A 24,229-nucleotide genomic window follows, 5' to 3' on the forward strand; every position below is an offset into this window, starting at 1 on the left:
ACTTTTAATCTGACAGATTTATAAAATCTGAGTTTAAATTTTGCTGATATGTTATTTATGAGAACTGCAGGAACCCAGATCTTCTCTCCCACCACAGTGAATAAGAATATGCAGATGAAATAACTGATATTGTTAGCAGGAATATGCTTCACTTTCTGAATTTAGAGTAGCAAGAGTTTCCATTTTCCTGGAAATAAAATCTGATTTCTGTGGTTTAATGGCAGTGGTTAGTTGTAGTTGCTTTCTAACCCATTTGTTCTAAATTCAAGGTTATAAAATTTCTATATAGTTTTTAGCAATCTCAGAACCAAGTCCTATAAGCTTCACTAAAAACAGGATTTCCCCTTTTTGTAGAGAAAAAAGGAGAGAAATCACACACACACACGCACACACACACACATACACACAGAGGCCTGCCTCCCACAATTCAAAATAATAAAATTAACTTTTATTGAGCATTATTATGTGTTAGATATTGGCCAAGGACTCTGCATATGCTACCCCATTTAATTGTATGTGTCTTTGAAGTAGAGGGTTGTAGCAGATGCTGTGTGTGATCTGCCCATATCTCTTCGCCTCCCACCGTTCCTACAAGCTTCTGCCTTCTGAACATCTGCGGTTCTTTGCCTGTGGACTCTTCCTGTTTGGCCAAGTCTGTACAGCCTCTGTGTTCATTCAATGATTGATGGGAATTGGTAGATTAATACCCCAGCCCTCTCGTCCCTCTGGCTGGGAAAATTCAAGGTATGTTCTACACCACCTCTCAGAGTAGTCCAACAAGGTTGCACCAGTTGCCTGTAGTGGTAATTGCTCGAACGCACAGCGGTTTATTGGCTTCTCTTCCTTCCCAGTCTCACTTCCTCACTACCCCCTGGCACTTTGTGGATCACCTCTCAGGTAAACCATTTGTGCTCACATCCTTGTCTCCTTGTATTAGTCCCAGTTTACAGATGAGAAAGTATGCCCACAGTCACACAGACAGAAAATAACATCCAGGCTTTGAATCTAAATTAGGGGGCTCACAAAAATTAACAACCTGATTTAAGGGGGAAACTTTTTTTTATAAGTACAAGTTTTAAATAATTACTACTACTACTACTATTATTATTATTATTATTATTACTAGAAAGTGTGACCAGGGGAGAGGGAAAGAAAGAGAGGATCTTAGGCATACTCCATGCTTAGTGCATAGTCCAATGCGGGGCTTAATCCCACAACCCTGGGATCATAACCTGAGCCAAAATCAAGAGTTGGACATTCAACCAACTGAGCCACCCCGGCACCCCAATGGGAAGACTTTGACCAGGTGATCTTACTGAAGTTTTTTTAAAATTTTTATTTAAAGTCATGTTAGTTAACATCCAATATAATATTAGTTTCATGTGTACACTATAGTGATACAACAGTTCCATACAACACCCAGTACTCATCACAACCAGTGCGCTCCTTAATTCCCATAACCTATTTTACCCATCTCCCTACCTACCTCCCCTCTGGTAACCATCAGTTTGTTTGCTATACTTAACAGTTTGTTCCTTGGTCTGCCTCTTTTTTTCCCCCCTTTGATAATTTGTTTTGTTTCTTAAATTCCACATGACTTATTTGGCTTAGGAAAATATTTGCTAGCTCCATCCATGTTGTTGCAAATGGCAAGATTTCATTCTTTTTATGGCTGAATAATATTCCATTACATATATATACTATGTCTTCTTTATTCATTCATCAGTCGGTGGACACTTGGGCTGCTTCCATAGTTTGGCTATTGTAGATAATGCTGCTATAAATATCAAGGTGCATATATGCCTTTGAATTAGTGTTTTTGTATTCTTTGAGTAAATACCTACTACTGCAATTTCTGGGTCATAGGGTAGTTGTGTTTTTAACTTTTCAAGGAACCTCCATGCTGTTTTCCAGAGTGGCTGCACCGGTTTGCATTCCTACCAACAATGCAAGATGGTTCCCATTTCTCCACATCCTTGCCAATACCTGTTGTTTCTTGTGTTGTAAATTTTAGCCATTCTGACAGGTATATGATAATATATCATTGTAGCTTTGATTTGTATTGCCCTAATGATCAGTGATGTTGAGCATCCTTTCATGTATCTGTCAGCCATCTGTATGTCTTCTTTGGAAAAATGTCTTTCATGTCTTTGAATGGAAGAAGATATTTGCGAATGACAAATCTGATCAAGGGTTAGTACCCAAAATATATAAAGAACTTATAAAAATCAACACCAAAATTGAATAATCCAAATAAAAAGTGAATAGAAGATCTGATCATACTGTAGTTTCACTCTTATCCAACTTTTTCAAGGTTAAGTGTAACTTATATTTTGTATTTCTGCCTACCTGTGTTGGATTCTATACTAGAAAATGCTGACAAATTTGACTTATTTATTTCACATAGCACTGGAATGAACTCAAACTATATATCCATATATATATATATATATATATTGATTTTCCACAAAACTGAAGGGAAGTTACCTTATTATGTAGACAAGTATAAAGACATTCTATCTTGAATAACTTATTGACAGATAATTCTTGATGTTATTCTAGGAAGGGGGTTAAAACAAAATCATTCCAAAAGCACTTTACCTGTAATTCTCTCTAAATTTTGTTTTCTGGATCAGTATATTTTTGTATACATTCTTATGTTATTAGTTGAGTGAAAATTACTTGAAGGTAGGATCCTTATGTGATTCACCTTTTTTTTAACCTCACAATATTTAGTACAAAGTCTTGTATCAGTTGGCTCTGAATAAATATTTTTAAAGTAAATAAATGACTGTATGGACTCAAATTCGTATTTTATTTTTTATTTTATTTTATTTTTAATTTTTTTTAACGTTTATTTTTGAGACAGAGAGAGACAGAGCATGAACAGGGGAGGGGCAGAGAGAGAGGGAGACACAGAATCTGAAACAGGCTCCAGGCTCTGAGCGGTCAGCACAGAGCCCAACGCAGGGCTCAAACTCATGGACCATGAGATCATGACCTGAGCCGAAGTCAGACACTTAACCGACCGAGCCACCCAGGCGCCCCTCAAATTAGTATTTTAGTAAATGGACAAAGACATTTAAAGTTAGGATCAATATAGTGATAAACATACCATCTCGTAAATAATTACTATTGAACTTTGAGATTTGTGTTGCTGTATTTCTGTGATCATTGTGAAAAATGACACTAACACTGAATCTTGTGCCACTCATTAACTTCAGATAACATTCTAGATACCTTTTCTCCAGACTTCTCCAGAATTGTTTGAAAGAAAACAGAAACCTAGTATATGGACCTTCTTGTAGCTGTTTCAGATTTATTGGTGGCCTTGACTAAGAAAGAAGTAGGTAGTCACAACTTAAAATAGTGAAGCTACTGGGTTGTTTTGAAAAATCCAAACTAATTAAATGGAGGAGACAAAAACAAAGAAAAGGATCCTATACTTCTCACACTTAAATCAGTGGTTTCATGTATTTTTGGACATTTTCTCCTGAGTTTGGTCATTCTTTGTTCTTTGTTCTTTGATATTGTTAAGAACACAGTATCATCAGGGGAGAAGTTGATGCCTTTGTTCACATGTTCTTCTCTTGTCCTAGCTTTGTTAAATTTTCCCCAGATTCCATCAGATACATGGGTACTTAGGGAGTCTATAACCCCATGTGTCTTATGAGTCTTTAATAGGGTGGCTGCTTCAGGTATTCTTAATAGTGAGTCCCTGAAATGACTATAATTCAGAGTCATCAGAGTCAAATCTGACCATTGTTATGTTTTCAGGGGACATGGTGTCCTAAGACTAGTCCTACATGTCAGTTTCCGTAGTTTATGCAGGTGCTAAAGCTTTGGTGGGCTCTTCTATAAGTTTGACCCATCCAAACTGGCATAGATCATACTCAGCAAAATTTTATTTAATCATATGCAGATTATTCATTCACTTGAATCCAGAAGCTGATTTAAATTTTGGTTCTGTGAATGTGTTGTGACCATAAATTTTGTGGGAGAAGACTCATATGAGATTTTCAAAGCCCAGTTTAGTAAAAGGAGCCTAAGGTGATATGATAATAGATTGAAAGACACACAATGAAATAGGAAAGAAGTGCTCTGTAGCATAAGTGGTCAAGATTTATTTTACAATTTTATTATTATTTTTTAGGATAAAAGTAACATTTATTTATAAAAGAACAATAAACAAATACACAAATGTATATACCAATCCATCTAAGTAACTAAGTATATACCAATCCATCTAAGTAATTGCTTAACTAAGGTAAGCAATTGTGGTAGTTTACAATGTGATCTCAGGCTGATCTCTGAAAATACCTCTTGTGTTTTTACTGGATTCTATGCTAGACATGAATTTTCAATGTAATGTTAGGTAAAGGTTAACAAATTTAATTCTTCTCTGAAACCAACATTCTTTACTTTCTCCCTCCCATCTCCACCCTTTAGAAGGCTCTCATTTTTTTTTTTTAATGTTTATTAATTTATTTTGAGAGAGAAAAAGAGAGAGAGTAAGAACAGGGGAGGGGCAGAGAGAGGGAGAGAGAGAATCCCAAGCAGGTTCCATGTTGGGGTAGAGAGCCGGACACAGGGCTGGAACTCATGAACTGTGAGATCATGACCTGAGCCAAAATCAAGAGTCAGACAGTTAACCAACTGAGCCACCCAGGTGCCCCACAAGTCTCTCATTTTTGACATGGAACCATATAAAGCTCTGTTCTGTCTTCTTCAAAATCTAGTGAATAAAAGGCAGATAAAAGCGGGGGATAAAAGGCAGGGGGTTAGAGCCCCGCAGTCCTGGATTCTGTCACAACTCTTCCTTTTAACAACTGTGTCATTTGCAGTGAAATACCTCATATCTAGACCATTAGCTGGAAGTTGTAATGCCTGCCTTCATAGGATGATAGTAAGAATTAACCAAAATATATTTGTAAAATTTTCAGCACATTTTCTAGCACATAAGAACTTTTTACTATTGTTGCTCTTGTTGCTACTATTTCTGGGGCTATTTGCAGGAACCAGCCCAGATTAGGTACCTTTTAGAGAGAACTCTTATAAGTAAGAATGATAATATGGAATTAAGTACATACAATTGCCAAATATGTCTGAAATCTATGAGCATCTGCCAAGGAAAAACCATCTTCTGGGTTTTAACTGATAAGGAAACCAAAACCTAGAGAACTAAAATAATTTTCCCAGAAACAAACAGCTTGTAAGGAAAGGTGTCACAATTCAGCTTAGGTCTTCTGACTTCTAATCCAATGCATTTTTCATGATCCATGCTGCCTCTTAAATGGAAAGCTTAAGCAAGCATAAGTCATTAGCGAGAGGTGGTATAAGTGAAGGATCCATGATGCATGCTAGGCTAATGACTTCAGTGGGAAAAGCAGCCTCACAGTCAGGACTTACCTTCTTGGGCCTCCAGTGTCTCCTATCACTAACTTGTCAGCTTTTCTGTGCCTTAAAAAACATGATTTTTATGTATTTGTTTCTAGTTATTCTCAGTAGGATAATTGGTCAAAATGATCTAATCTACCATTGCCAGAGCAACTTTCTTCTGGGATCTTCATTATCAATCTATTTGATTTTCCAGTCTTAATGTTTGTGTTTTGTTTTGTTTTGTAAATTCCTTCTGAATAGTGCTTGTTGATCAGGAGCTTTTCCTGAAGCAAACATTAGTGCTTAGTGAAGGTGGTTGGCTACTTGGGACATCACTGATGTTTTGTTTTGTTTTGTTTTAAAACTGAACATTGTCTATCTGGGATCAAGTTTTATGGTAATTCATGTAATCTACCGTATATAGCATTGGAGTCAGAATGGGAATACCAATCAAATGCAAAACATAAGCTTAAACAAACAATCAGAGTACCTTGGTTTGAAGCAGTCTTGTGCTTTCTGCTTGTATTGCAGCTAAATTCTATGAAGGTTACTTGTCTTCTGTTCATCAAAGAATTTTTAGATTGTCATCCATTAGGAAGCAATGTGCTTCATTTTTCACAAAGCAGTGGTGATAAGCCCAGTACCCTGTTTTACTTTTGTTTGAAATGTGAATTAGACTTTTACAGCTTTTGAATCATGTCAAGGAAGTAGAGAACTCCAAATGTCCAATAAATCACTTCAGATTAAAACTTTAAAAGAATGATATTGGGGAATGTTTCATTTTATTGGTGATGGGTTGAAAATTTAAAGCTGATTTTTTGCAAAGCTTTATTTTACAAAAACTGTTGAATATAATAATGTGAAACTTATTAAGATGCCATAGAGGCCATATAGCTTGGTGTCTTTTTTTTTTTTTTTTTTAAATTCTTGAAGGTTTGTGTTCATTATTTGGTCATTTTTCCTGTTTTTAAAAATTCCAGTATAGTTAACATTCAGTGTTACATTAGTTTCAGGCATACAATATAGTGTGATTCAGCAATTCTAGATATTGCTCACTGCTCATCACAATAAGTGTGCTCTTAATCCCCTTTTATTTTATTGTGTTTTAGTTTCAAAGAGCTGTTTTACTTTTCAGGGTAAATAGCTCAACATTTTGAGCCCTCTGCATGAGAGAAAGATGCACTGAACATGATCTATTCTTTGGAAATAAACTGAACCCAGATAAATCCTGAAAAATTCTCTCATCTTCCAGAATGTATAATTTACAAGTATAGCACTAAATTTTGTTTGTCCTCAATTTGCAATGACCTTTCCTGTGATTATCTTTAGGGTATCTTGGCTAAGTATGAAACTCTACAATATAGCACAAAGTAATAATGACCATAAGGCTCCATAGAGCAATCATGAATACCAAAGACTTTTCCTTGTGCACCCTTTACATCTTTTCAAGAGGGAATTTACTTCTCTTTGATATAGTTCTTTTTCAGATAAATGAATATGATGTAAAGGTTATCTTACCTTCAAATGTATAATGTAAGACAAGCTATTTCTGAGAGTTTTCTCTCCGCAGCTGAAATCTGGGCTATAGCTGCATAATCTCCATTTGCTCCTTTAGACAGATCTCCTTTTTTTTTTACATTTTCTCTCTCCCTTAGAACTGACTGTGTGCACATTTGGTGATTGGGTTTTGTGGTATTTCCCCCTATCCTACTATAGTTAAGGATGTGGTAGTGCTTCTATTATAAACATACATTTGCAGAAGTTTGTAATTTGAATAAAAGTTTAAAGATGTTACTTTGAATATTGGACTTCAGTGGTGTGTTTGTATTTTTTGATTTTTTTAAAGTAGGATTGAATATGCATACTTTTTTCATAGTATCTTCCACTTACGATTTCAGAGTGCCTTACCATTCACATAAGATTGGGATGGCAAATAGTGTTATTCCTGTTTTATGGTGACCTCAGATGTAGCCCACAGAGATTAAGTGATTATCCTAAGGTCTTACAGAGAAGGGGAAGTTGAGGTGAAGGAGGTGAAGTCGGAACCTAGAAACCTAGAGGCAGCTGTCTTCAACCCAATTGTTTTAATACACAGGTGGTAGGAGAATACTCTTCTGGTTTAATTTTTTCTTTGGTTACTTTGGTTAATACCCTAGGAAATTAACTTTACAAATGTGGTCAAACTTTCTGCTTCTCACTATTTCTCATAAACCGCTTGCTTGTGCTGGTGTTTAGGCACAGTGACCAGGGCAGACTAGCAGAGCAGTTAGAGCAGAAGTTGGAAATTCAGCAGTGGCTGCCTGCTCTCTGGATAGCAAAAAGTGTAGCTCAGTTGACTGTCTTCAGTCAGGAGGAGGAACAGAGAAGAGAAGCCAAGGCCTTGAATTTACAAAGCTGACTCATAGAAATGAGGCATCATCTGGTACAGAGAGGCACCTGGAACCAGCATGGGGTATAGCAGCCTCAACACAGGCAGGTGAAACATGAAAACTGAGCACTGGGAAACCATGTTGGCGGATGTGTGCAGCAGACAACTTGGCATTAGAGAAGTCAGACAGCAGGGCCACACCTGTTGGGTCCAGTTCCGTGGAGGGCATTTGGCAGGGGTAAGGCAGCCCAGTCCATAAAGGAGTAACTTTGTAAGCAGGCTCCCAATGTCGGGGCTCAGGTAGAAAGGGCTAAGACAGAAATGAAGTTACCACATGGGGTTGAGCCTAGTCCTTGGGAACAAAGGAAAACCCGAATTATCAATATTAGACTAGATAAAGTAAGCACCAAAAACCTGGTAAATAAATTAATTTCTAATACCGACATGGATTATAAAGAAGATAAAACAGAGTAACATGTGCATTTAAATTTATTTATTGACACATTATTTATTCACACATTAATTAATTAATTTAACTTCCCACCTGCTATTGTTTTCTAAAAACCACACATGGGATTTGAGAAGTAAAATCAAATCAGTTCTTACTAAAGAGCACATGCTTAGCAGTTTCTCCCCTTCTAGATAGCTTTTAGCACAATTTTCCCAAAGTTAGGATTTTCTTTCACTCTCACAGTTAGAAGAGGGAAAATATTAGTACAATTGATACTCAACTGTAAAGGATAAAGAGTAGGTATGTGCATGGTGTCTGTGTGTGTGTGTGTTTAGGTGTTAAGACTGAATATTAGACTTGTCAATTTAAGAGCTATAAATAAAAGTGGTGGATTCAAACACCAAAAATATGGTTAAAATAGCTTACCTTTAACGTACTTCTCACACTGGCAGATTATGCATTTCCACATAGTTCTGGTTCACATTTCCTGAGGTAAGTATGCTACATGTTTGGTCGTTGAATTATCACTGTATTTTTATGTAATAAAACTCTCATTTCAAAGGCTCTTCATTTGTGTCATAAACTTTCCTTTTATTATCATATTTGAGTTTATGTAGCAATATAGTCCTTCCAAATAATAATCTTATATTTTAGTAGCAATCCTTCTAAAAAGTATTGGCATCGTGCCTCATTATATTAAAGAAATAGCCATGCCAAATACCTAAACATGACATGGTTTTTGACTTGATCTGAAAGTTGGCAGTAAGAAAGAAAATTCGTAGTACCTCCATGTTAACTAAATGCCATATCTACTTAAATGATCTAATATGCTACTGTAAGTTACGTATGAAAATAGTAGTTTGCTTAAACAAAGTCTATAAAATGGTAGGAACTGTTTCAGTGCTGAAATGACCACAGAGCACACAAATGCCAAATTATATGCAAAAGATCTTTCCTTCTTATACTCCAGAGGTCTTTGTCAATGGCTCTGAAAGAACTTGAAAATATGTCCTCTCAGATGACATCTGGTTTACTATTTTGTCTTAATTCGCCTTTTCCCATTATCATTGAAATACAAATTCCATTTTAGATATTTGTCTAGATTTTGGTAGTTGTATAGAGATGCCTTTGTGGTAACTACTGGTTCATTATTTAGTGGTTTGGAGTAGGAAGCTGTTTTTACAGTCTTTGACATCTCTTGAAAGGATATTCAAGATGAGTGTAAAGTAATTAATTTGTATCCTAATTTGCCTCGCGGTGTCTATAATGGGTCAGTAAAGTAAAATACCTTGATTTCGGCAATTAGTGGGAAGTTCTTCAGTGGACATGTATAGAGTCTGCCCTTAGGTCTAAAGAACCAACTGCACAAGCCTAGAAGGAAGATGTGTGGCAAGTATGAAAAAGGTCTAGAGTTTAGTTTTCTGGTCACTCATTGTGAATCAAGAGTTGATATAGTTGCCAAGAGAGCAGAGACAACCAGAGGCCAGGCTGGCAGGGAGAATTGCCTGTAAATGGGAAGGATGGCTATTTCCTAACCTGGACTCCCATCCTTAGCCTGGTGTCTTGGGGTCAGTTTAGGGTTCTCTAGTTAGCTGTATAAATTTTTTAAGTGTTTAAAATTGGAGCTCATCCAAAGACAGTGGTCAGGATGGAGAGAAAACTTGAAACCATGTTTATATTAGGAAGAGCTGGAGGAACTGAGGCTGTTTATTCTGGAGGCGAGGGTACAGAACTGCTGTCTTCACAGATATAAAGGGCTGTCATGTAGAAGAGAGGTTAGATTTATTGTGCATGGCTCTGGAGGGTAGACTAAGGGCCAATGGGGCAGATTTTGGCTCGGTATGAGAATAGTTTTCTGCTGGTTACACATGTCCCTGGAAGTAGTGAACTGCCTCCAAAAGTTGTAATTTTGGACTGTGTGAAGACAACCATGCCTAGACAGATGGTTGCTATTGTATATGGGGTCCTAGGAAAATCCCACAAGACTGGACTAAAGATCTCCAAAGCCCTCCCAGCTCTAATATCCTAGTTCTCTATCTTACCATGTCTCTCTCTGTCTAGCTATTTCTTTTTTTTTTTTTTAACGTTTATTTATTTTTGAGACAGAGAGAGACAGAGCATGAATGGGGGAAGGTCAGAGAGAGGGAGACACAGAATCTGAAACAGGCTCCAGGCTCTGAGCTGTCAACACAGAGCCCGACGGAGGGCTTGAACTCACTGACCGCAAGATCATGACCTGAGCCGAAGTCAGCTGCTTAACCGACTGAGCCACCCAGGCACCCCTTTATTTCTTGATCACCCTCTGTTTATTAAACATAGTGCTAGGGGTATGGAGAATGCCAGGCACTCTGGTGGGGAAACCAAATACACAGCCAGCCACCACAGCACAGGGTACGGAGTAACCTAATCCAATTTGCGTATTTGAAAGACAGCTCTAGCCAATAAGGTTGAGGATGCAGCAATGCAAATAGTAGATCTCTGTGGCTGGGTGGGGGGGGCGGGGAGGGAAGTGGGGAGGGTGAGGAGGGTGGAAGGAGGTGGGGGGGAGTTTTCTTTCTGAGTCTCAGGTTTCTCACCTCTTATATAAGGGGCTTGGACTATTCTGTAGCCTTCTATGTGAATAAATTCACTCAATGTCTTCCTCTGTATTTTCATTTTGATTGTCAGGCCTGTGGAGCTCTAGGTTTTGCCAACCTCTGGGCATAAATGGAGTCATATTGGCAATAATACCCAGATTTCACTCGTGCTTTCATATTCCCACTCGTGCTGTTTAGGACCTACAGACCTCTATAAAAGTTGTACCTGGCTGTCTCTAGGACCCCCCAGGGATGCCCAATGGGAGCTTATAGCCGACCCCTCCTGCTTCTTGCCCTGTTGTTATCTGAACCCACCTGAGGGTGGTTCCTCCTCATGCCAGTTCTGCCAGTGCTGGTACCCTCTATGCTCACGAAGAGGTCCCTGCCCAACACTGTTATTCCTCGAATTACAGCCTTCATGGTGCTAAGGGGACACTGCACTTCTTGAGGTTTTCATTGTAGCACAGCCATATGGTCCCAGCAGAAGTGGGGTAAATGTCCCACTTTCTCACTTTCTGTCACTTTCTGTCACCTGGGCAGTGAAATGGGACTAGATAGGCTTGTGTCTCACAAAATCTCCCTTGAAATAAACTCTTCTGGTTTCTGCCTACAACCACAAGGCTCTGGGACCAATAGCTGTGAGAGACGCCAGGATTTTCTCTACATCCAGTTTCCCCCAAGATATGCAGAGGACCTCCCTGTCCTGGCCAGTACTCCTTCAGCAGAAAGATAAGGCAAAATGAACTATAATCCTGGCAGCTTCAGGATCCAGGTCATCAATCATACCTATACCTGGGATTATTATTATTGTTATTTATTTATGTCTGGCACAGGGCTAAATGCTTTTCATATAGCATCTCATTTAATCACCCCAGCCTTCGGAGCTGCAGACTAATATTAGTATCCTCATTTGTAGATAAGGATGTGACTAAGAGGAATTAAGTAACTTGCTCCTGATCAAACAGCTGTTAGAGCTAGAATTCAAAACCAGACTGGTATGAAATATTCCAGAAACCAGACTCTCAACAGGTCCCTAACACTCGGACGTAAACACTCAATTTTCTAACTTGATGAACAGTAAGTGCCTACTTTGCTCATTTGTCATCTTTGCCTAAATTCAAAATCGGCTCTTGTATCTAGGGCTGGGAAGAAACAGTGGATGCTGCCATTTCCCACCTCTTGAAGACTTGCCTCTCAAAGAGTTCAAAGGAGCAGGCTTTGAACCTCAGCAGCCAGCTGAACATACCCAAAGACACAAGCCGACTAAAGAAACATATCACCTTGCTCTGTGATAGATTAGCCAAAGGTGGACGACTCTGCTTAAGTACGGATGCGGCAGCCCCCCAGACCATGGTCATGCCAGGTAAGAGCTTCATCCATGCTCCCTAAACACAACTACTTTACTCAAATTAAAGGAATGCGCCTGAGGTTGTATTTGGGGTTTACATTTCATATTAAAGTGATGATAGCCAAGAAAATTGCTTTCACATTTCCCCTCAGATATCCCAGGGTAACCACTTGGATAAATATTCCTGGGGTATTTGCTTGCTAGACATTTCTAGAATGGTATGTCTTTTTTCTTCCCTCTGTTTTTAAATATATGAGCCATTTTGTTTTGCTTCTAACCAATAAAAAGTGGATTAGCGAATAAAACTATTTTTAAGGAAAAGTTTTACTAAATGTGGTCTCGCGATACCATATTTCATAAATGTAAATAGCATAATACAAGCACTTAATGTAATCCAGATGAGTCCTATCCCTTCTGGTGTTTGCTTGGATTGTGGTCATCAGAATAAAGGGGAAGAGACAAAGAAAAAGACTGGGATCAGGAGATGTGAACAGGCTCCAGAGTCATGGCACCTATAAGCCAAGGTAGAGAGAGACACAGCTTGCCCCACCAGGAGCAAAGTGATGGCCGTGGTCATCCAGGTCAGCTCTTCCCATGGTCAGAGGGGCTAAGCAATCAATGGTGGTGTACTTGTGTCCCTCATAGGCAGCAGCTCCCACGTCCTGCTTCCCTCATGGTGTCTGTCTTTATGGCAACAACAAAGGACTTCAAGTATATAAATGAGTTAAATGCAGTAGCTGTAGTATCTATTTCCTTCTAAAGCAAGCGCCCTAGTATCAGAGAGAAGTGGTGTGGTTTTCTCTTCTTCCTTCTTTCAAGTATTATGTGCTCCTTCCCACCCCCATGCTGATGCCCTTCGTCTTGCTTCCTTTTTCCCTCAATCAGCATTCCTAGAAGTAAAAAGGAACGCAAACGAAAACCTAAAAAGATAAACATAGAGACAGCATAGCATAATCTAATAAGCACAGACTCTGGAGGCAGACAGACCAGTGTTTGGGTCCTGCCTTTATCCTTTACTACTTATATGACCCTGGATATGTTAGTTAACTTTCCAGAGTCTTAGTTTCTTCCTTGGAAAGGGGTGTAATAATGCCTCCCTTGTCACCGGGGCCTTAGATGTTTGTCAAGTGCCTAGCATGATGCCTGGAATAGAGACACACTCAAAAAATAAAGCTATAATTATTACCATTGTAATATTTAATTATTACCTGTTTTTTTAAGTTTTATTTATTTAAGTAATTTCTACACCCAACATGGGGCTCAAACTCACAACCTGAACATCAGGAGTTGCACGCTCCAATGGAGCCAGCCAGGTGCCCCTTAATTATTACCATTGTGATATATGTGTAATTCAGCCTGTAAATTTGGGGGTGGGAAAATAGCTCATTTGGGGTCATGGGTTTCTATATTCTATGATTTGAAATATTTGAAAAAAAATTTTAATGTTTATTTTATTTTTGAGAGAGAGACAGAGCATGAGCAGGGGAGAGGCAGAGAGAGAGGGAGACACAGAATCTAAAGCAGGCTCCAGGCTCTGAGCTGTCAGCACAGAGCCCCACACAGGGCTCAAACCCACCAACCATGAGATCATGACCTGAGCCAAAGTCAGATGCTTAACTGATAAGCCACCCAGATGCCCCTGATTTGAAATATTTTTTACCTTACGCATGGACAGAACCTAACTTTTATTCCAAAAGAATATTTTTAATATGACATTTCAGAATAGAAATGTCTTTCCACCTAGAAACAGTTCTAATACAGTTTATCTTAATCCAGGCCCTCTCCATCTTGCCCTTGTTAACATCATCCTAACTAGTCCTTTGGCCTCTACTCATCTGTCTTCTGTCCACTATTACAGATTTATTTTCATAAGAAATAAATATTTAGGTTTAATGAGATAGTAAATGAAAAACATTTACTATGATCAGCACTCAGTACATGGCTTTCTCTCCTTCCTTGCTGATTGGAAAAACAAAGGAGGCTTGAGGGAGAGGGACAAATATGTGAAAGAGAAAACTGAAGAAAGAGATGGGATCAGCCCCCGATTGGCTGGCACATCTATAGAAGCCTCAGCAGCCCTGCCTTCTGTTCCCCACCTTCCTGTCTCCCTGCCTGAGCCTCTTTAGAAACAGCCATTAGGACGCCAGTGACAATGCTGTTAGCAAAGACCTGCACGCCTGGAGAGAACACATGCTCCCTTAGTCACATTTGTTGATTATGGAACTTTAGTCATTTGTTTAAATAACTAGGTGTAGAAACAGCTTGAGAGCTGTGTCCATATAAGCCCTTGATGCAAAAGTTTTGAATGTGTGGAGGGAAGGGGCAGAGGAAAGGAGGAGGAGAAGGGAGGGAGGGAGAAATGAAGAAACGCAGGAAGATAGAGAATGTATTTGTTCACAAAGCAGGCTCCTGTAAGCCAGGTCTATGCCTCTCATGCCTAGTCTAGTGAAGTTCAGTCCACTGGGGAGGGTTTGGCTTTCTGCTGTGCTGTACTGTCATTGTCTTCATTGCTTCTGCTTACCCATGACCCAGTTCTTTACTCTGGTTGAGTGACTCTCTATCCCCACTGGCTTTGATCCAGTCATGGTAGTGAGTTTTGAAAAATTGTTAAATCAGTGTTCTTTGTTATTAACATGCTCCATTATTACCTATAATACCTTTCCTCCCTAGAACTCAAATTTTTCACACACTTCTTTCTGTCCTTAGCACATTTCTCAGGTGGAAAAAACATGTAGGATTATTGCTTTTTATAAAAAGAAAATGAAGTTAGGAAAAGCTAAATATCTGATCAGAGTTACATGGTGACCAGAAGGATTAAGTCTAGAATCTAATCTAGCCTACTGTGCTTCCCTCTAGACTACACAGACCATAATGGTACAAATACATTTCTAGCCCAAGCTTTCTCCTGTGTAAGCTGTTCTTGATCTGCCCTTCTTTTCACTTAAATTAGTCCAGCACTGTTGGGGGGTGGGGGGGAAGAGGGCAGAAATAGTTTCACACAGTGTCTTTTCTTTGCTTTGAAGAATATGTTAAAGATTTGTCTTCGCTTGTGGTTTATTTTTATCATCTCCATAGGTGATATGATACCATTATCACAGAGATAATAAGAAATACTGTGTTATTTTCTGCTTCAAGCCAGTAATTATGCAATTTACAGTGTTAGTTTAGTTAATAATAATTGGTTTCAGAATACACGAAGGTAAAGTGGCATATTAGAAAGGAGTGAGTTTCTGAACACACAAGCGCGGGACCATTTTTCACAGACCTGATCTTTTTTTTAAAAGCTGGGCAGGAGTGCTTGCTTCGGCAGCACATATACTAAAAGCTGGGCAGGAACTCAGAAATCATCTGGTTCACCTCCCTCACTTAACAGCTGAGGTAACCGAGGCCTAGGAAGATGAAGCGACTTAGTGGTTGGTATTAAAAGGCAGGAGTGTGTGTAATTTTACCATGTTCCTTATTAAATTGCAGATGGATAAACATCTCAGAATAAAAAACCCTTGGTCTTTTCTAGCCTTATGACTTTATGAGCCCGGCACCTTGGATGTGCCCTTTCTTTGCTCCAGTAAAGGCCATGATGACAACATCCTCCCTGGCATCCAGAGTTTGAAAATCTTTCCCACTGGGAATTACCTTGTGGACTTTTTGCCTCACATTTCTTCTGTTTGCCTTTATCAACCTTCAGATTCTCCATCAAGATTTAGCCTATCCCTTTCTGGGTAAATGATTTTTTAAAAATTATTATTATTTTTAAAATTTTTATTGTAGAACCATCAAACTTCCATGCCTCCTGCCTATAGCTCTGGTATTCACATTTTTTTCTGATGGGGAATATTGCACTTCCATTAAATGTCTTCTTTCTAATCTCAGTTGTGTGCATCCCCTTAGAGAAAGAGTCACAGAGGACCAGGGCAGTGTTTTTAAAAAATCTGAATGTGAATGCCTGTAAGTGGCCTAGCTGGCTTCTTATACTTGTTTGTTATCTGCTTGTCCCTGCAGGTGCTTGAAGCTGAGAGATTTGCCTTAGATTGCCAGAGGCTTCCTTTTATGACCTCACTGTCTAGTTTGACATTTCAGGGGCTCTAATTATAGCTAAGACTTGACTCCCTTAAGCACATTTATGCAGAACTTAATGCACATGTGGGTGGGCCTAACTTATGGTATTTGCAGGCAAATCATTTTAACCTCATGAATGCTGGAGCTTTGTATCATTTCTGTATGGGTTTTTAACCTTCATGTGTCTAGGTGATGCTTTGCCCCCCAAGAGGTGGAATGAGTTACTGATGACCCATCAGCTGGAAGCTTGGAGAGCAAATGGTGTGGGCCCCACAGCAGGTCAGGTAGAGTAAGCTGGGCAAGAAAAAAGGCTTAAGGGCCATCCAGCCTGGTCAAGTGCCTCAGGGGAATATTCTCTTAACGTGATCAAATGAGTCAGACATTGCAATGGGCCATAGCTTCAGCTGTTTTTGGTTTGGCACTTTCGGATTCCTGGACCTCAAGGAAGCTGATTTGGGGTAGGGGGAGAAAACAGTTTTATAAATAAGATGAGCCTTTTCTCAGATATGGGTCAGAAAACATACTTTGAAATGTGGTATGGACCACCACAAAATTGGTCTCTTGTACGTCTTTACTCTGTTAAGTGGGTAGAAGAAAACGGAGAATAAAAATTTGAATAAGGTATCTATTCTATCCTTTGGGGAAATATATTTAAAACTCCCACTTTTTAGTATTTTAAACTTGAGGTAATGACCTTTTTGCCTTAAGGGTTTGATGTTATTTCAAGGCTTTTTCCAAATGACCCATTTCAGTAGTATTTTAAGTTAACTTTCTGAGGTCTCACTTTAATGCTTGGTAAGACATTTGGTGTTTACTTTCATATTGTCAGTGTGATTTAGCTGTTGGTTTTACACTTTATTTGAACTTTTATAAGTTTGAAGTTTTTCATTTAAGAAATTTAGACAAATTCAATATAGGAAAGGCTTCTGGAAAAGTCACTAAATGGCTTCTGAATCTATTTGTTCGTTTTTTTTTTTTGTTTTTTTTTTTTATTAAAAGGAGTGAGTTCCAAAATGGTAGAATACAGTTGACCCTTGAACAACACAGGTTTGAACTGCATAGGTCTATGTTAACATGGAATTTTATATATATACATATATATACAGTACAGTGCTGGTAATGTATTTTCTCTTCCTTATGATTTTTTTAAGGCTTGTTCTCATTTATTTTGAGAGAGATAGTGGACAGGGGAAGGGCAGAGAGAGAGGGAGACAGAATCCCAAGCAGACTCCGTACCCTCAGCACAGAGCCCAATGCATGGCTTGAACTCAAAAACTGTGAGATCATGACCTGACCCCAAATCAAGAGTTGGACACTTAATGGACTACACCATCCAGGCACCCCTCCTTATGGTTTTCTTAATAACATTTTCTTTTCCCCAGCTCAGTTTATTATAAGAATACAGTGTATAATCTATACAGCATACAAAATATGTGCTAGTCAGCTGTTTATGTTTTTGATAATGCTTCCAGTCAACCATAGGCTGTTAGTAAGTGTTTGGGGAGTCAAGAGTTATGTGTGGATTTTCAGCTGCACAGGGTTCAACCCTCCCAGCCCCTGCATCGATCAAGGGTCAACTTTGTAACTGTGAAGTGGACTTTGTCTTCAAGAGTACATGAGCTAGCTTGGCCCTTTATCAGTTAAGTTGTATAATACAGGAAAAGTTTCTTAGCTTGTTAGCTTCTTGATTTTTTCAACTATAAATAGGAATAATAATGGTACTTTACTGGAGTTTTTAGCCAAATTAAATATGGCAGTACTTGAAAGATGCTTAGTAAGTGCCTGACACAGCAAATTCTCACTAAATGTGAGCTTCTATTAATAATAATTATGAATACTGATGTAAAATCTAAAAGGCACTTGTGAGGACAGAAGAATTCTGGAGTTAGAAGAGAAAAATGTGAGACCAGATAGGAAATTTTAAAAAAGAAGAGTGTAAAATTTGCCTTTTTTGAATATTTGTTATAAAGTAACAGTAAATGGCAGTGTTGCGGTTATAACATGAGAGCTTGATACACCAAATAGAACATTCAAAATTGATTAAAGTATGAAAGGTTTGAGACTAATTGGTATCAGAAAAAGACTACCTGAAACTGGAACCAATATTTTACTCTTTTTATTGGGGAAAATAAACAAGGTTTAATTGAAAAATAAGTAAAATTAAAATTTACAGTAAGCTTATTTGTATTTGTATTTTATTTGTCTTTATCATGTATTTGCCAAAACTTATGTTCATGCCTACAATTATGTGCTAATTCTTAAAAACAGCAATGAAAGAATTTTGTTGGGTTTTTCTTTTTGCTTGTTTGTGGCATGTTGGTAGACACGTTTGACCTTAGGATCACCTTTACAAAGAGGGTTTGTTTGTTTGTGAGCAGCAGAGGGAGAGGGAGAGAGAGAATCTTTTTTATTTTTTTTAATTTTTTTTATTTTCAAATATCCATTTTCTTTTTTTTTTTTTTCTTTTGAAATTTATTGTCAAATTGGTTTCCATACAGGGAGAGAGAGAATCTTAAGCAGGCTCCACACCCACTATGTGGTTCCATGATGAGGGGCTCCATCTCACAACCATGAGACCATGATCTGAGCTGAAATCAGGAGTCGAATGCTCCAACTGACAGAGCCACCCAGGAGCCCCAAAGAGGCTTCCTTTTTAGGAAAAAATATCCCAAAGCATCATCCATTTCCCGGGGGGATGGGCGGGTGGGGAGGGGTCTTTCTTAATTGCTTGATATGCAAATCACTTTCTCCAGAAACATCTATCCTGTCATCTTCTGGTCAATTTTCTTCTCTTGATTAACTGGAATGATTGCCAGATTTTCACTGGTCACTGCCTTGTGTCTCTAATTACATTTTAGCTGTTTTAAATCTTGCATTATTTGCAAGAGTTACAATTTCCCTCTGCAGCCTATTCATGCTGATTTTGCAATAATTTCCAACAGTTGGTGAGAGATGAACCCATGTAAAAGGTGATAGCAGGCGGGATTCATCTAGTGTTAAATGTGGAAAGATATTTGAGGAGAGACTAATTTTATAAGTGGTCTCTTAGTTTTTGAGTGAATATCTTTGTGTTATACTTTTGCTTTTCTGTGACTACTTGGGATCATTAGAACTTCTATAAGGAATAGAATTCACCTCCCTGTCTGCCAATTAAATATATAAGAATTTAGAATGTACTAATCTGAACTCAGACCTCATGTGCTAATATGGCATTTCAAAGTGGTGGAGAGAGGGCAAGATGAATTTAAAAATGGTGCTGGGACCTGGCCAACCATTTGGAGAAAAAAAATAGATTGCTTAGTCTATACCATGTGCTATAATACATTTCAGATAGTTAAGAGGTTTAAATGTAAAAAAATGAAATCATAAAACACAGAAGGAAATAAAGGCAGATACCTAGATATGCAGGCAGGATAGGTCTTTCTAAGTAAGTCAGCAAAGGCAGAAAACGAAAGATTGAGCTTCAGCTATATACTTCTCAAAATGTGGTTCAGAAACATATAAACCAAGGTATGTATTAATAGTAATTACTTTGGGTGGTGGAGTTACAGGTACTAAGTATCATTCTCCTCTTTCTTTTCCATATATTGTATACATTTTCCTACAAAATATATATATAACTCATAAGAAGGGACCATGATAGAAAGCAACTGGATAATTGTATCAGAAATGGTGGTAAAGAAAAAACAAGGACTAACTTCATAAATTGGGAAAATTAATGTGTTTTTTTTATTCCCCAAAGGAAATAAGTTGTTCAAAGGCAATGACCATATATTTATGCGGTTATTTGTATTTCTGGTATGAGAAATGAACCCAAGTCCCAGCACTCCTTATATAAATGTATGCAGCTAGTTCATGGACTCTGTCTCCATCCTATCTCCTTTCCTGCAACTCCTCTCTGAAAGTAAGCCAAATTATGCCTATTCTTGATCTCTGAGTAATATTTTCACTCTTTCATGAGTGACTTCATAGTTGCTAAATCTGGTGAACACTTTGCCTATAACTCATTTGGCTACTCTGTACCCTTTTACACTGAGACCATTTTGTCGTAACATTTTCGTTCCTTGGCTTTTCTTTCACTATTGGAAACTGTCCCTGTCCCCTTAAGGCCTGTATTTTCCAGTCTGCTTTGTGGCTTCCTGTTGCTTTTTCTGGCTCTTGACTATTGGTGTTCTGTCTTCATGCTCTCCTGGACAGTCTTATCCAACTACTCCTTGGATTCTATGATTTCTACGTTTGGACCTTTCTGTCTGGCCTCTCTTCTAGGATTCACATGTCTCCATCAATACCCCCCAGGCCTCTCCACCTGCACATGGCTGAACTCACTTGAACTCCCCTCCTTCTGCATGTCTCATCTCAGTAGATGACGTTACTCAATGTCTAGGCCAGGGGCCTCAAAACAGCTTTGACTCTGTTGCCTTTACTGCCCATGTTCAGTCAGCCACCAAAACGTGATGGTGGCACGTCCTAAATATATCTCCTTTTACTGTCCACACTGCATTACCTTACTTAATGTCCCTGTGTCCTATTTAGGATCTTAAAATGACCTACCAGTAGTCTTCTTGTACTAACATTCCTTCATTCTTTTTAGTACTACCATAAAAAGCAAACATATTGTGATTATTCATAGCAGCATGATAGCCCAAAAATGGAAGCAATCCAAATATTTATCAGTTGATAAATAGATAAAAAATATGGCATATCCATATAGTGGAATAGTCTTCAGCAATATAAAGAACTACAACATGAATGAACCTTGAAAACATTATGCTAAGTGAAAGAAACCCAGTTCAAAAGACTGCATATTATATACTATATGATTCCAATCATATAAAATGTCCAAAACTGGTAAATTCATAGAGGCAGAAAGCATACTAGCAGCTCTGTGGATGTTCTAAAAACCGCTGAATATATATTTTAAAAATGTGAATTATATACGTGAATTATATTGTCATAAAATTGTTAAAAGTAACTCATATCTTTAATACACAGATAAAACATGTTTTGTAGAAATTTAGGGGATAATAAGATTAAAAATCACTAATAATCCAACCACCCTGAAATAGATATAAACTCTGCTATATATAAATTTATGTATGTGTATATACATAGATGTATTCTATGTGTGTGTCTGTGTATACATATCCTTCCAATCTTTTTTCTTTGCATATATGTATTTTGTTTATAAAATTGGGTCATACTACACCTATTGCTTTATAACCTACTCAAAACTTTCATTATATCATTATTGTATTATTAAATACATTATTTTAATACCTACATAATTAATCAGTTCCCTTTTGTCAAGTATATAATTTTTGATTTTAGGATGATAAATAATTATATGTAAATATTTTTGTAGCTAAATCTGTGTGCATCTCTAATGAATTTATAGTTTTCCATGAATATGAGTTTCTTTGCAAAAATAAGGATCTGGGTATGTTACCTACCTCCTTGAAAATATTCTACAGTACTCTTTTACCTACCACATTAAGTCAAAAGTCATAAGCCTGAAATACAGCATTCTTTATGAAATAGACCAACATTATCCACCTAGCTGTTATCTCCTGCACTTTTATCCTCAAAATCCTTTACTGATACTGCATCAAATACACTATGCTTTGCAGGCTTGTAGTTTTTCTTGGCTTAGAGAGTCTGTCTTTGGATGGTGGTAAAATTACCACTAACTTCTGAAGACCCAGCTGAAATGATGTTCTACAGAGCATTCCCTAGTCTTCCTGGCACTTCTGTTTTCTATGCTCCTTGGTCTCTGGGCATATGGCTACTATAGTGCTTATCATATGGTACCATGGTTTAATATTTTTACTTCATCCCTCACTCCTGTATTAGTTTGTTGAGGCCGCCATAACAAAACACCATGGGCTGGGTGGCCTCAACAACAGAAATGCATTTTCTCATAGTTCTGGAGATTGCAAGTCCAAGATCAAGGTGCTGGCAGGTTTGGTTTCTCCTGACTTCTTTCTCTTTGGCTTGTAGATGGCCACCTTTTATCTGTGTCCTCACATGGCCTTTTTCTCTGTATGTGTAAATTCTTGGTGCCTCTTGCTCCTCTTGTAAGCACACCGGTCCTTTTGGATAAGGGCCCCACCCTTATGACCTCATTCAACTTTAATTACTTCTTTAAAGGCCCAATCTTCAAATACAGCCATATGAGGGGTTAGTGCTTCAATCTGTGAATTCTGGGGAGGTCACAGTTCAGTCCATAACACTCCCCGATAGGAGGGAAACATGCACGGAAGGCTCAGTATGTTATTCTTCTTTGTGACCTCAGCACCCCACTTATGCCTGGCACATTTATACTTATATAGTTGATGTCCACTATATATTTTTTAAACTTCTTATTTCGAAATAATATAAAATACCTATAATATTTTGAATAGTGGACTCATAGGAAGATGTAGAAATACTGCCTAGAATTCCATGTTCCCTTCATTCAGCTTTCCCTAATAGTGACATTTTACAGAACTGTAGTACAGTATCAAAAACAGAAAATTGACATTGGTTTACTTTACATTTTTAGAATGAATCAGTGGAGCTTTTTATAAAGCGGATAAGTCTTGAAGTAGGTAGAAGTTGTGGACTTTTAAAAAGGGTGGTGGCAGATATTATATATAGAGAGTTAGTGAGGCAAGAAGATGTGGGTCTGTAAGTAAACTGGTGAGTTTCAGATTAGAAATTCAGTTGGGTAGATCAGTAAACACTAATTGATATAAGAACTTGAAAAGCTAGATAAAAGAGATCACACATAATGCAGATGGTAATGGGAGCTATTATAGGTTCATAAGCTATATGAAGTACTAATATGACAGTGGTGTGCAGGATAGGGGAAGTATGACAAACACAGAAGGATACAGATAGTATATCACAGTTTTTAGTTGCCATTGATAGAAATGATTAAGTTGGCAAGTGCATTTTCTTATGGATAATGTGCTTCATTTCAAATATGCTTGAGATGCATCCTTGAAGGGATGTGTGTCAACAGCTGGATGTGAGGAATTCTAGCTTCAGGGAAAGATGGAGGCCTGCAAAGTAGATTTCAGTATCCTGAGCTTAGAGTTCATCATTAAAGCTTTGCAATTGGATGAAACCAAGGGTGTGCACAGGGAGGGAAACACTGGATTTGGGATTTAGCTGCAGAATCACAAATCTGGAAAAAGAAGCCGTTCTGTGGGGAGGAGTGAATTTTAAGCAATTCCAGAAGTGATGCCAATACTCTCGAATAGAAGAAGCTCAAGCAAAGATTCTTCCATAATTGGAAGGTACAAGACAGAAGAAGAAGTTTGTATTTCTTTTCTTGTCCTTCTGTTCAAAAACTATGTTCAGAGGTGTTTGAAGGTCAGGAGGTGGTGGCAAGATGAGAGTGCTAAAATGCAACATTCTTGTTAAATGGGAAACTTTGAAGAGGCAGAGGAATAATCTAGAATACAGGTAGACTGAATAGAGTTAGTATTTGAGAAGAAATAAGAACCTAGATATAACTTGGGAATATGTGGAGATTTAAAAAAAAGAAAAGTTTAATAAAGCCCAGATGCTGAGTAAAGTTTTATAATGTTCTGTGAGAGAGCAGGAAGGGGTGAATGATGAGACAGTGAGTTAAAATGATTTGCAAGAGCCAGTCTGGGAAGGAGAAGTCAGCCATTTAGTAATTATGCAGATATTTGTTTGGAGCCATAATTTTTTCACTTGAAATATTGAGATAACACCTCCTTGTTTTGAAACATCAAAACCTTTCAAAATCGTTTTGAACATCAAACTGTATTGTATAAGGAAAGAAAACATTCAGTTTTTAGTAGGATGCTCCTTCTTATCCATTGTAATAGGGAGTCCATAATGGGATGAATGGAAATTTAGTGCAAGAATATTTGAATCCAGGATTAGAGTTGTATTTGACAGGAGAAGCAATTAAGAGTAACTATAGGGGAAGGTCTACCATCAAAGACCTAACAGAATAACATTCTCCCTGTGTGTACTTAGCAAATACTTGTTGATAGACAAGCTGGCTGGTAACTAATTACAATGTGATGACCAAA

The 24,229-nt window shown here is 38.0% G+C and overlaps 1 protein-coding gene across 5 annotated transcripts in view; it reads left to right on the forward strand.

Moving 5' to 3' along the window:
- The window catches only part of BBS9 (Bardet-Biedl syndrome 9), a 439,547-nt gene that overhangs the window by 365,949 nt on the left and 49,369 nt on the right, over positions 1–24,229 (forward strand). For all 5 annotated transcript variants that reach the window (XM_042969671.1, XM_042969704.1, XM_042969679.1 and 2 more), the window contains one exon: positions 11,915–12,137. In XM_042969671.1, coding sequence (XP_042825605.1) covers positions 11,915–12,137 — 223 coding nt within the window. The remainder of the gene's footprint in view (positions 1–11,914; positions 12,138–24,229) is intronic.

This window comes from Panthera tigris, chromosome A2 (genome assembly GCF_018350195.1).
Source record: "Panthera tigris isolate Pti1 chromosome A2, P.tigris_Pti1_mat1.1, whole genome shotgun sequence".
In the NCBI taxonomy this organism is placed as follows: Eukaryota; Metazoa; Chordata; class Mammalia; order Carnivora; family Felidae; genus Panthera; species Panthera tigris.